The sequence below is a fragment of the Cyprinus carpio genome, chromosome B19 (assembly GCF_018340385.1).
Source record: "Cyprinus carpio isolate SPL01 chromosome B19, ASM1834038v1, whole genome shotgun sequence".
NCBI classification, from domain to species: Eukaryota; Metazoa; Chordata; class Actinopteri; order Cypriniformes; family Cyprinidae; genus Cyprinus; species Cyprinus carpio.
In genome coordinates this window covers 268,181-282,173 of record NC_056615.1, presented here as the reverse complement: position 1 = coordinate 282,173, position 13,993 = coordinate 268,181, and the positions used below count along the sequence as shown (strand labels likewise).

General features: G+C 41.0%; 1 protein-coding gene across 1 annotated transcript; it reads left to right on the top strand.

The window, feature by feature from the left end:
- The first annotated feature begins 2,068 nt into the window (after positions 1-2,068).
- On the top strand, positions 2,069-3,379 carry LOC109055538 (uncharacterized protein C14orf93 homolog). The gene is made up of 4 exons (XM_042745769.1): positions 2,069-2,276; positions 2,395-2,486; positions 2,608-2,726; positions 3,089-3,379. The coding sequence occupies exons 1-4, from the start codon at positions 2,206-2,208 to the stop codon at positions 3,365-3,367; spliced, it is 561 nt and encodes a 186-aa protein (XP_042601703.1). The 5' UTR covers positions 2,069-2,205; the 3' UTR covers positions 3,368-3,379.
- The last annotated feature ends 10,614 nt before the right edge of the window (positions 3,380-13,993 follow it).

Below are 13,993 nucleotides of genomic sequence, written 5' to 3'. Positions count from 1 at the left end.
CCTGGTCTCCCACCTTCTTTAGGCCATGACATTTTTGAGGGTGTTTTGTCCTATGATCTTGCTCTGTCCTTGAAGTATTTCATTAAAGAAAGAAAATGGTTCACGTATACCCAATTGAACAGACGAATCAAACAATTCAAGTACAAAGGTTCTGATGCTTTCACCAAGCCATGCTCTACCAAATCTGGTGCACTCAAACTATCTGGTCAAGCTGTCCAGAACTGGAATTTTTTGAGGTTGCTACCTGTTCTAATTGGCGACAAGGTGCAAAATGCAGATGATGACGTGTGGCAGTTGACTCTCCTGCTCAAAGATATTGTCGATATGTCTCGTAAAGACAGCACATACAGTATTGTGGAACATAAAAACTGTGTTTGCTAAATACGTTTATTATTAATATAATTTAATTAGTCTATTTAAGAAACTTAGCATCATTCAAATTAACTGAAATTCAATGGACACAATTACCATTTTAATATGTGAAAATTATGTCTCTGACTATTCATGTTTAATTTGTTTGCTAAGGACTTCATTTGGACAACTGGGGATTTTCTCAAAAAAAAATTTAAAAATGTGAAAAATGTACCCGTATGACTGGTTATGTGGTCCAGGGACACATATTATAAATTTTATGTAAGTTTAATTGCTATATCAAAATAACTTATGGTATATCATATCAAGCGACACAGCCAAGTGACTTTCCGCAACACACCTTATTCCCCAAACACGCTTGTTAGTAATATAATTTAATTTGTTATTTTGACTGTTGCAAAAATGTTCTCAAATAAACAAAGTCAATAGACATGATTACCTTTTTAATGTGTAAAAATTACTTTATATGTCTGACTCTTCATGGGTTACATTAGTCAAGAGGAATACAACAAACATTGTTTTAGTATATCAAGAAAAAGGTTTATTGTAAAGGTTGACATTTACAGATAATGACAAAAATGAAAATAGACTAACAATGACAAAACAAATTTCTAAATCTCTACCACAGTGCATAGTGGAATTACAACCAAGACCTTCTCTTTAGTGTGACTTAACTGCACGGTTGATGTACTAAGTACACATCTGCCTGCAATACGCTCCACAGGGAGAAATGCTGCAGCTGCAGCAGTCTGTTCCGGCCATTATGTCGGTGACGTAAGGGAATGCAACCAATGACATTACAGTATCATTCAAGCGAACACAATTTAAATTGTTGGCATTGTGTACGGAAGTCATTTTTTGCGAATTGCGACTTGGTGAAACTGACTATTGTTTGTGATGGCATGTAAAAGAAACCTGAGTTTTACTACTCCCGTGAGTAATAGGGCTTTGCAACCAGCAGCAAGCCCACTGAGCATAAATGATTTAATGAAACAGCTGATCTCCCGTCAGAACGCTTTGTCTCGTCATCTTAAGGGTTTGATGGAGAAGCAAGCTGCAAACACTGTTCTTCTCGAAGATGCTATCCAGCGTCTTTGTGCGCTTGAGCGAAAGTTTGACGAGCAAAGACCGCAAGAGGAACAAAGACCGCGGGAAGAGCCATTACATAAAAGGATAAAGAGGGCGCACAACGTGGGCATTGAGGTAAGTTGAGTTTTATTTTAGCGGACAATATAGTAGTAAAGATATGTATAATAAAGGCTAGATGTTTGGCCCGCACCGCATTTGGCGGACATCTTACCACGGGGAGCTCGCTCGCTCACTCGTAGTATTGTGTTTCAATGGTGCATGCACTTTTAAATAACAATAACTTGCTCCATTTTCTACCGATTTTCAAACGGTTTGGTTTGTTATAAACGTTAGAGATGAACATGACACTTAGGGTGGCCATTCGTGCCAGTCCCGCCAGACACACCCGAACATGTTTTCAGGTGCGTTCTCCGGAAGTCGCGTTGGTCGACCGCATACGTCATCGAGGTTCTCACATTTCAGTTAAAATACATTAGAAAATTAAGATTTATTTCTTTTAAGACATACAATCATTGTAGTTTCATTTTTACCTTGAAATGTAACGGTTGCTTTTCTGAAATTGAACCCGAAATATTAAACCTTGATGACGTATGAGGGTCAATTATTTTTTGACCCTTTCGTTGTTGTAGTTGTCCGGCCTTTTAACAGTTTGTCACGTCTGTAAGTTACACAACGTCGTTTGAAAACTTTTGTTTCCAGCCAATGTAACGTTATGTGTGCATGTATTAAAGCGTTTTTCATTCAATGTTACAGGAAGCTGTAAGGCGCCTTCACAATTCGGAAAACAACCCACATAAATATGATCCACAAACTGGGTAAGACTGCTGTTTTTTTCTGCTATGTTTATTTGGCCTTTGTGGGCCATGCTGTTTATGGGGTTTTACATATTCCTTTTAAATGTATTTAATGACACACTTCTCTCTTTCCACACAGAATAAGTTTGCCTCGTAACCAAGCAGTCATGACTTATCAGCTAGAGGAATTGAAAACAACTTTTGCAGATGCAGACCCTGAGTGTATACAAGGTAATTTTAAAATGTTTGTTTAACAATTTTAATGTCCATAATTTTAGTCTCTTATATTTTGTCCATCTTATGATTTCAATAGTGTAGTTTCTGTCACTTATCTGAATTTTCTTTTATTCAACGTGTTGCAAGACATACTTTGAAACACTTCGGAGAAAGTACAATTTGTCTCAGCCAGAAAAGTCCCAGCTAAGAGATGCCATTAAAACAGGAGCTAAAAACCGACAAAGGAAAAGACGGGTAAGTGTAGAAATTCATCAACTTGTCTTTAAAGGGATAGTTCACCCCAAATTGAAAATTGTGTTTATTTTCTTCTGATAACCACAAAAGAAAATATTTTTAGGTATGTTTGAAATCAAACTGATCATGAGCTCCAATCACTTCCATAGTATTTTTTTTCTACTTTAAAGTCAATGGGGCTCATGATTGGTTGGATTATAAACATTCCATCTTTTGTGGTTATCAGAACAAAGACATTTACAGGTTTGTAACAACATGAGAGTGAGTACATTGACAGAATTTTCATTTCCGAGTGAACTATTCCTTTAAGTTTGATACATTTCTGGGTGTTTTTAGTGGTTAACACATTGTGTGTTTTGCAGTTGCTGGATTCCAGGTCCAAGGTTGTTCAAACGGATGCAGAGAGAGAGCTTTGGCAGACTGCAACAGTGGAGCTGATGTCTGACGAGGAGGATGCCATTGTTGATGGAAGGCCAGTGTGGATTGTGAGGTCTCCATCTCACAGGAACCCACAATTGTCAGAACTTTGTGAGGAGCTTCAGCGCAGATTGGAGGCAGACATGCGCTACACTATTTTGCATCATCAGCGTGTTAAGGCTGATGGAAATGGACATGATGGACCTTCCTTTCTTCAACTTTAACTAAACTGCACTGGTTTTTGCAATGTTAATAATTGCACCACAAACTGCACATTTTCACTTATTCTCTTCTATTTTATCTTATTCTTTGTATACTTATTAGGTTAGATTTATTTAGTTTCATATTCTGCAACTTATTTTCTTTTAATATTGTGTGTGTTTGCTGTGTTTGGTTACATTTTAAATACTTTGTGCTGTGTGTACATATTAAGTAGTTTATTTAGTTTTATATTCTGTAACAGTATAATATTGCTTGTGTTTAGTAAAATTTTATAAAAGTACTTTGCTTTGTGTACATATTATTTAGTTTTTATATTCTCTAACTGTTATAATATTGCTTGTGTTTGGTTAAATTTTATAAAAGTACTTTTTCCCCTGTACAGTTCCTATAGTTTTTATTTATATATTTAATGCTTTATTTATATATTTAATGCTTTAAGAGTTTTGGTTTAATTTTAATAAAAAGAAATTCTGAATCCATTCTGTTTTCCATTTTTGAGGGGGTTGGGTTGTATAGTGGGTGGGGTGGTTATGGTTTATTAACACAGCTGGCCAAAACCAATCAAGTCACTATGCTATGAGGGCTTGGGTTGGGCTAAATGAAAACCGTGACCAATCAAATACTAGTATCAGGAAATTGACAGGTCACTGTCCCAATAGTTGTCAGGGTTTGGGGTGTGTTTTTTTTAAAACAACCAATCAATGTTGAGAAAAAAACACCAATAAGGACAGCAGAGGTGTGTCAAGGTGTGAAGTGAAAGGGCTCTTGAGGTGTGAAAATGTCTCCTGACAACATTCTTCAGGGGATTACTTGCCATGGCAACAAATGGCTGCATATACCACGGGGATATCCCTTCAGCAAGATACATCCGAATTGGTATCATTACGGGAGTTTCCTAACTTGGTGGAATTAGAAGTTTACCCTCAGTGGAACTAGTAGATACTTCCGAAAATCAGTGGAGTATACAGGAGTTTCCTAGTACGGATACACCTCTTTTCATGGATTGAATTCAGTACAAAGGTACATCATACAAGAAGGGCAATTTCCTAGTCTTGAATAATGATGAGTCCATGGAATTTGGGGAGCTTGTCATCGTTTTAGTTAAGGATAATGCCACTGTGTATTTTCTTATGGACACACACAAATCTGACTATCTTCCCAAATACCACCTGTACTCTGTGACACAACAAAGTACAGGAATGCAGTGTGTTAACATTAATGACTTGGTAGATTTTTATCCATTGACATCATACATCATTGATGAACACACAGTCATTCCACTGAAACACAGCGTTTTGTCATAGTGATCTTGGCCATGTTTGAATAATTAAAATTATTATTAGTTATAGTTGGCCAGAAATGGTGAATGGAATTATAAATTTAGCCTTAAAGGATTAGTTCACCTCAAAATGGAAATTTCTTAATTTACTCACCCCAATGCCATCCAAGATATCCATGTCTTTCTTCAGTGTAAAAGAAATTAAGTTTTATGAGGAAAACATTTCTGGTTTTATCTTCACATAATGGGTTTAAATTGTTCTCAACGTTATGCAGTCTATTTCAATGCAGTTTCAAAAGTCTTTGACGTGCTTCAACGGGCTCTGCAGGTTACCAGCTGAGGACGAGGGGGTTTTCTAGCGAAACGATCAGTTATTTTATATGAAAACTGCATAACGTTGAGAACCATTTAAACCCATTATGTGAAGATAAATCCAGAAATGTTTTCCTCCAAAAACTTAATTTCTTTTACACTGAAGAAAGACATGGATATCTTGGATGGCATTGGGGTGAGTAAATTAAGAAATTTCCATTTTGAGGTGAACTAATCCTTTAAGTGGTTCTTTATTTTTTTTATTTCCACTGACTGTAGTTTTGAATCCATTTCATATTGGAATTAGAGTTGTCTAATATAGATACAAAATGTGCAGTGTTCCTGAGTAAATCTATCAGCTACTTTTGTAATATTTCCTTTTATGTCTTGAATGCAATTTGTAGAGATAACGGAATCATTTCTACGTCCCGCCATCACAAAGGTCTTGCCTGACCTTCCAGAAGTATCGAAGGACATCTTGGTAGAAACTCTTCAATGCCTGGGGATAGAGACCTATGATGACTTTCAGTTTATTAAGGAAGAGGATTTGTTGTCAGCCTTGAGGCCCATACAAGCCCGGAAGCTGGTTGCTGCATGGAGTCTGAAATGTAAGTTCAGCATTGCTGTTCATGATGTGACCAGTTATCAACATGGCTATATAAGTTCAGTCAAAATATAAAAACATCCATATTATGTCTCTGTTTAGTGTATGTGTATTTTTAAAGGCCAGGGCCAGGAAAGTGATTCTTCAAGCCTTGCTACCTCACCAGAACCTTCCACATCCGTACTGTCTCTGTCGCCAATTTCAACGTCGCCGGCCAGCTGCTGTCTGAGCCCAGGTGGCTCTTTTCCAGACTCATTCCAGATTCCATGGGGAGAGTTCCCCGAGGCTTTGACTCAGACTTTAGAGAGAGGTAGACGTCCAGGTCCAAGTTTGAGGTAGGAGATGGTTAGAATTGCGATCCGTGAAATGATGAAAGTAACACCGTCCATAAGTAAAATGAATGCTACTGATGTGGCCAAAAAAATTGTGGCAAAATATCCAAAATCACTTCAAGATGTCATAGAGGGTGACATAATAGGCACTGGGTACCAGTCCCTAGTGAAACAAATTCAAAACAGAGTTGAAAATGTGAAACGGCCTTCAACACCAAAAATAACAAAAAGAAAGACTTGGCACGACTCTGAAACTGGCGAAATACCACCTGAAAAATGGGTAAAAACAAAACACACATATGTGCACAAAAATTCACATGAAAAATTTTCCCCCCTTAGAAAAAGCCAAAAGAAAGCAACAGAAAAAAAAAAGAGAAGCTTAAAAGTCTGTGTAGACAAAGTGATCAAAGTCCAGTTCTTTTGAAATTGCTCATGAAGTCGACATTCTATACCCAACGCCAAGAGGCCAACAAAGGGGAAGATATAAAGTACCTCCTTGAAAACTGGCCATATTGGTTTAATGAGGTTGGCATGACAGTACACTTCAACGAGCTCACAGGAGTAGATCTGAAGGAGACCTGCCTGAAGAATGTGGAACAGAAGGGGGAAAGGCTCTTGCACTTCATGAAAACTGTTGCTGTAAACAAAACCAAAAGATTCTATCAAGCTGCGACGAAGCTACAACTGCTGAGGGGAGAACACACAGGTTCCTCTGAAGATGTCACAGAGATGGTGCTGCTTCTGCTGGCTTATTTTGATGAGAACGAAGATGTGATTTTCCATTATGTGGAGGACACTTGTCTGGCTGGCGAAGTGGACATGGACCGAGTTCCCTTGACTCCCACAATTGTTGTGTGTGGTAAGTTAACCTCACTCACTCACCTGCGTTTAAGATGAACGGCAGAGACACAGATGGGTGTATGAACATGATGAATTCTGGGATAGAAATAATGTAAATCTGTCCCAGATTTCTTTATTTCTATCCCAGAATTCATAATGTTCATGCAGCAGCTGTCTGTCTCAGCCATTCACCTTAAACGCCCCCACTCACACACCCTTTCTCTCTCCCTGTCTATCTCACACACCTGCCTTCCAAACACATGCTCTCTCATTCACACACTGACATGCACCTCAATCTCTCATTTTTTGTTTTTGTGTGGATTTGTCACTCACATGCACACACACACACACACACCTGTTTTTACACTTGACACTTGAGTTAGTGACAGACATGTTAAATGTTAACATTGTTGTTGGATTCTGTGTTTTCTTTTTTTTTTAGGACAGTCCTGTTATTCCTCCAGAAGGATGATGCTGAGTGTAGATCAAGTCATTGTGAACGAGAACATCTCTTCCTTCATCACGTCCTTCTGCATGATGTTTGCCAGCTACTATTGCTTTAACATCAATTATCCACCTACGCTTGCATCAACCCTGGAATTTCTACAGAGGTACGTTTTTGTTTTTTTTGTTTTTTGTGCACAAAATAATATTTATTTAAGTGGTCATTTGGCTGAGGCTTTAATCCAAAGTAACTTGCACATACAAATACCTTCAGGGCCTTGCCATGTCTAATTACAAGCACAGACTGTGTTAAGAAGAATTTGACATGCAAGTACTGTGACGGGACGAGCCAACGACAGACACAGTGGGCGTGGCGTCAGGCCTCGGAGAGGTTTTTATTTAACAGAAAAACCAAAACAAGGGGGAATAAAAGTGTCCAAAAGGGGAACAGTGTCCAAAACAACAGGGAATCTGGTGTCCTCGTCGTGCTGCGGGGTTCGTGGGGGTCTGGCAGTGTTCAGGAAGGAAGGGTCCAGGTAAGGGGCGGAGTCTGGCGGCCGCACGCGCTCCCCTCTTCGGTCCGGGGGGCGGCGGCTTCTTCCAGCGGCTGCATCCTCCTCGCTGGCCGCGGCGCTTGCAGGGGATGGACGGCCCGGCATCCTGGCCCGACGGCCGTGTAGACGGGTGCGGTTCTCGACCGGACCGCGGGTCCGGCAGCTCACGTCTCTGGCAGCGCAGGAGTCCCTCAACGCACCCTTCCTGGACCCACGAGGACACCAGCGTGCATGCACGGGGAAGAGACCGGTCTCCCGAGGAGAGGCGCGTTGGGCTTTTAAACAGCGGCGGTGATGAGGCTCCATTTCCTTCAGGTGTGCCCCATCACACGCCGCCAGCCCTGACTCGTCCAGCGCCCCTCCTCTCTCCCACACCCACTCCTATCGGGAGCCTGGTGAAGGGCGGCGATTTAGGACGGGGGGTGCCGGTGATTATCAGGGAGGAGGCAGCTGACTCGCCACATTCCCCCCCCCCAAGCGACACATCCCCGTCCTCAGGGCGCAGCCCACACGGGAGTGCTACCTTCCTCAACCAGGCTCCAAACGGTCGGAGTGGGCGGGGCGGGGATTCCTCTCCGGGCAGTCCTCCCTCTCGCAGCGCGCCGGAACAGGGACAGAGGAAACGGGATTTAGTCGACAGCCTCAACCAACCACAGGGTAAAATGACCGTAAAAGAGAAGTCACTTACCCCTTTGTGTGGTTGGGAGGCCGTCTCCTCCGTTTCTCCGTCCCAGTCCGGGTACGCGCGCTTTTGCAAACGAGAGGGAGTGACGTCATCAGGTGTTTCCCAACTGCGCTGTCTAGGCTCCGCCTTGCCCGCATTCTCCACCACTGTGACGAGACGAGCCAACGACAGACACAGTGGGCGTGGCGTCAGGCCTCGGAGAGGTTTTTATTTAACAGAAAAACCAAAACAAGGGGGAATAAAGTGTCCAAAAGGGGAACAGTGTCCAAAACAACAGGGAATCTGGTGTCCTCGTCGTGCTGCGGGGTTTTCGTGGGGGTCTGGCAGTGTTCATGGAGGAAAGGGTCCAGGTAAGGGGCGGAGTCCGGCGGCCGCACGCGCTCCCCTCTTCGGTCCGGGGCGCGAGGGGCGGCGGCTTCTTCTAGCGGCTTCATCCTCCTCGCTGGCCGCGGCGCTTGCAGGGGATGGACGGCCCCGGCATCCTGGCCCGACGGCCGTGTAGACGGGTGCGGTTCTCGACCGGACCGCGGGGTCCGGCAGCTCACGTCTTGGTAGCGCGGGGAGGGAGTCCCTCAACGCACCCTTCCTGGACCCACGAGGACACCAGTGTGCATGCACGGGGAAGAGACCGGTCTCCCGAGGAGAGGCGCGTTGGGCTTTTAAACAGCGGCGGTGATTTAGGACGGGGTGCCGGTGATTATCAGGGAGGAGGCAGCTGACTCGCCACAGTACATAAAAGTGAATCAATGAAGAAACGTTTATTAATCCCCTTTGAAAATGGTGAGACGTGAGTGAAGATTTGGGAAAAGAAACGAGATTCCATGCTGGGATGAGTCATGATTTTTTAAATATTCAATAGTTTATTTAATTATAAAATATCAAATAGGTTGTGCGATTATTCTCTAAAATAAAATCTCCATGTTTTCGGTGCTGATGTGGTGGTGACGCGTTCATGTAACCAGAGGGTGACTGCCAATAACGCACATAACTATCACAAAGAACCAGCAAAAGTAGGCTAATTATGAATTATATCAATGAAGACATTTTAATGGAATAACTAATGGAATAATATTGTTAAATTCGCTGATAATCAGGTGACCAGATCGCAAACCAGAATTCAAAGCTGGCAAAGCCCAAATTTATTGGCTCACGCACGACACTCTCATTCTTCGTGATTCGTGACGTTATAACATTTCGTCTTGTTTTGGCCAACGAAAATGAAGAGGCATTTTAGCATAGTTTTTATTTTTGTAAACCACATTTAGTCAAATTTTTATTTGTCAACAATAGGGGTGTCACGATTCTCCAAATCCTCGATTCGATTACATTTTCGTTTCTAAGGTCACAATTCGATTCTCGATTCTTATATAACTATATATTTTTTAAAGCACAGGTTGCTATGCCATTTTAAGACTAGACTAGGGCTTGGCGGTATGACCAAAATTCTGTTTCACGGTTCTGTTTCACAATAACAATATATTTCACAATATAGTTATGTTATGGAGAAATCGACAGAAAAGGCTTTATGTATAATCTAATAATAAATTAGAAATGAAAAGTACTTCACCTTGTTTGATTTTATTTTTCTTTTATTTGGTAATCTATTTTGATAGCTAAATATAGTAAACAAAACACATTCATCAACTTTTAGATGAACTGCCCCCAACTGATTGATAAATAAAACTCGTAGGTGCAATTAAACTTTAAAGAAAGTATTGCTGAATAACTTTTCAATCTCATGTTATTGTTTCACTTCATCATTCAGTTTATAATATCTGAATTTTTTATATTAAACTATTCTATTCATAATAAATGAGTTACTTTCTTTTAATTGTATAGGATATTAGTAATATTAGTGGTTTAGATGTGTTCCCAGGTACAGTTTTACCATGCTTATTATACTGCGTTTTTAATGGGGTTGTTTTGCTCTTATTGTGATATCTGGCAACCCGTCACCTCAAGCTTTAATCAAGACACCTTCGGAAGTGATATAAGGAGAGCAGCAGTAATAAAAACCTTACAGCAGCTACTGTTAGCGTTGACTAAGTAGTATAAATTATACACTCCTTGTAACTGCGTCATTATTTTACCATAGTCCGGTGATCACTGACACACCGCGCTCCCTTTCATTGCGTGAGCATGCACACATCTTTTGCATCAATAAAATACGATCGGTTCATTTGAGCGTCAAGTTGTAATCAGGTATCGAACCAAATGAAGATTTTATCAGCTGGTTCAGTGGCCAATGGCATGGCCGTGGGAAGTAGGGGTGCTGCATGTGCTGAAGCACCCCCGTTGGAAAATGCAGACATTACAGCACTCTCTGACAGATGCAAAAAAATAAATACATAAACGTATTAAAACATTTTTTAAATCCTCCTGTTTTGTTATTAACCTAAGAAGTTTATGCACGAGGAGGTTTTGAGCACAACTAAATAATTATTGACCCTTTCGCATGTACGTACGATCACACCGGTGTGATCAGTCTAGGCTGGTCCCAGTGCATGACGTGATCAACTGCTAAATTCAAATGTGCTTTCACGTGTTGGCTGACGCTGAGCCAGAGAGAGGCGCGTTCAGAGCATAGGTTCAGAGCTGTCATATATCACAACTTTTCAGTGTTTTCAACCACATAATGTTTATTTTAGGTTTCAGACATATAAGTACTAAAAAAATATACATTTAGAGTTTGTAAAATACACACTGATGTCAAAGGAAGAGGCAATAATAACCCTTTCCATTATAATTAGACACGTTATTTTATTCATATCAGATACACATGTGTAAGTAACTTTAAAGTTTATTCTATTATTCTCCCAGTTCACCAGCCACTTACTTTTATGTATTTCGGGAAAATTTTATGAACCAACGCAAACAAAAACCACAGGGGCGGATTTAGACATTTTGGGGCCCAAGGCAAACACAGACATGGGGCCCTCTACATCTCTTGTTTCCCTCCTTTTGTCAATCCTTATTTTTAAAAAAAAAAAAAGCCCTACTTGTTACTTCTCTTCAGCAGTCTTCACACAGCAATGATGTATAGACATCTGGAGTTGTATCTGTAAGAAAAAAAGAAGAAAAATAAAAAAACACAGAACAACATTCTGTTTAACAGATGTATCCTCTGTAAAATTGTATTTACATAAAATTTTTCTCTGTACAATAATATGTATTGTCTATTTACACAGGGAAGAGCTGTCATTGGTTGTCATTTACCTTGGTTGTACTGATAGTATCTTCTATATGGATCTGCTTGCTGCTACATGTTGTTTTTGGACTTCTGTCTTGTGTTACTAAAGTGAGAAGAAACACACAAGACAATAAGTGATCAATTATGGAGACATCATTTTAGTAAAAATAACTTACCTTTTAAAATGTTTACATTTTTACATCTGTTCTCTACTGTGACAAGAGCTGTATCTATTAGACGTAGAAAAACTCTTTTGAAGAGCTCTTCTGCAGTTGACTGAGTCTTCTCTGTTCCCTCATACTCAAACCTTCTGGTTTTTCTTCTCTGACGCACCTCAGGCCAGCTCATCTCCACCTCAAGCTTCTCTGCTATCTCCCTGGCATCTGTTTTCGCAGAATGAAATCCATGACTGCGAAAATTCCTGAAGATATTCTTTAACTGCCCTGATTTCTTCTCTCACTGTCTCAACTGAAACTTTGGGGGCTCTGAAGGATCTTGCTCACTTTGTTTATCTGGAACAACACATTGTACCACACAATGGTACTTACACACAAAAGGCCATTTCTGCAGCTCCTTGCAGATGCTTTCAGCTGTTGAGACAACATCTGCATCTCTTTTCTCTGTGGCGTACTCCTTTAAAGCAGTTAATGCCTTCACGATTTCAGGCAGCTGGTAGCGAACAGCTTTCACAGTTCCCGTTATCGTAAGACTGGCCTCGACAATTGCAAAGATCCAATCCTAGTGTTTCTAGTTGGCCTAAAAATGTCTCACATAAGCCTTTTCCTGTTGTGTCAAGTGCCTGAAGAAATCCAACAAAGTGCTCATGGATGGAGACACCCTTTGATAATTCACAATTAACAATTCCTAGCACAACTGAGAGCTGCTCATTGTGACTGAGGTCTGGAGTGCAGTCCATAATTACTGCATAGTATTTGGCTGTTTTCACTCTCTCTACAATTGCATCAGTTGTACATTTTGCCACAAGGGAAATAAGTTCATTTTGGATAATCTTGCTTAAATAGGTGTCACTTAGCTGTTTTGCCTGAATTCTCCTCAGATGCTCTCGCATCACTGGGTCAAACTGAGCCATTAATTGCACTTGTCCAAGAAAATTTCCATTACCAGCCTCAAACAATTTGTCTGAGTGGCCACGAAATGCAAGATTGTGCTCTGCCAGATAGTTTACAATTGCAATAAGTCGTCTTAAAATCTCTTTCCAGCAGTTTACTTCAAGAGCAATTAGATCTTGGTTTACCTGTTCTATAGCTGTGTTGGTTTGTAGTTTCTGTGAAAGATTGCGCCAAGCATCCATGTTTGTGATGTGTTCTGCTGACCTCTCATGCTGTCTCAAGTGTGCAGAAAGATTTTTCCAGTAATTAAACCCATCTGCACTTAGCTGAGTGGCCTTTTCTTGGTTACCAAACAAGCGGCAACAAAAGCACAGAACACAGTCATTTTTTTCACTGTACACGAGCCAGGACCTCTTTATTTTTTCTCCATTCTTCATTTGCAGGTAATAATTGCTGTTTGTAAATCTTCTGCCCTCTTGATTTTTAGGATAAATTCTATCCTTGCTCTGAACTGGGCCTCTCTGCACTATTGAGCAGCGCTCTTTGTCAGTGAGATGGTTTTGGCCAGAGTGCTGGGTCATCTTCAAGTTCAAGTGTAACACATTGGTCAGAATGACTGCTAGTACTCATTAGTTGTTCATTGGAAATGGAATTGTCGTCTTTTTCGTCATGGACGTAGTCATCATTATTATCACTGTCACTGAAAGTGAACGCGGAAGTTTTGTTACCTGCAGCTGCAGTTGAAGGATCCTCCTCATCCTGTAAAATTGCCGTGCATGTAACGTTAGCAGCAATATCGCTTGAGCAGCCTGGGCTAGCACTGTCGGCGCTGGCGGCAACGGGTAGCTCCTCCACGCTAGCAGCAATGCTAACAGTCGTGATGGTGTTAGCGTTGTTGTCATTGTCAGCGGGGCCGGGCATCACAAAAAAGTTTGTTAACTTCGGCAATTTTGCTAAAAACTTTTTGCTTTCCTCCTGTTTCTTCCTTTTTTCAGCACCGCTTTGGTAGCTTCGCTTCATTTTTACTGTCAATACTCTCTCTCTGTACACTCTGTCTATCACTGTCAATCACTTCTTCTTCGTCAGTTTTTTGGCGCATTACAGCCTTGTCACTTTCGCAGATGCGCAGTAAGTGAAATAATGGAATAGTCCAATGTAGTGAGGTGGGGGGGGGCCCTCCTGTCTGCGACACTAATGATTTGATGCCATTTTTCGCAAATGGAGTTTTAGAAATATATATTTTGCACGAAGTAAAAAAAATTAAAATCTTTAAGCAAGTTAATGGGGCATTTTGGGGGCCCCTAGGTAGCTCGGGACC

What these genes read in the sequence shown, in the direction of transcription:
- LOC109055538 (XM_042745769.1), top strand. Translation starts at nt 2,206, where the DNA reads ATGTTACAGGAAGCTGTAAGGCGCCTTCACAATTCGGAAAACAACCCA. An exon ending in AGACCCTGAGTGTATACAAG is followed by an intron (nt 2,487 to 2,607) that starts GTAATTTTAAAA and finishes TCTTTTATTCAA; the next exon opens with CGTGTTGCAAGACATACTTT. An exon ending in ACCGACAAAGGAAAAGACGG is followed by an intron (nt 2,727 to 3,088) that starts GTAAGTGTAGAA and finishes TGTGTTTTGCAG; the next exon opens with TTGCTGGATTCCAGGTCCAA.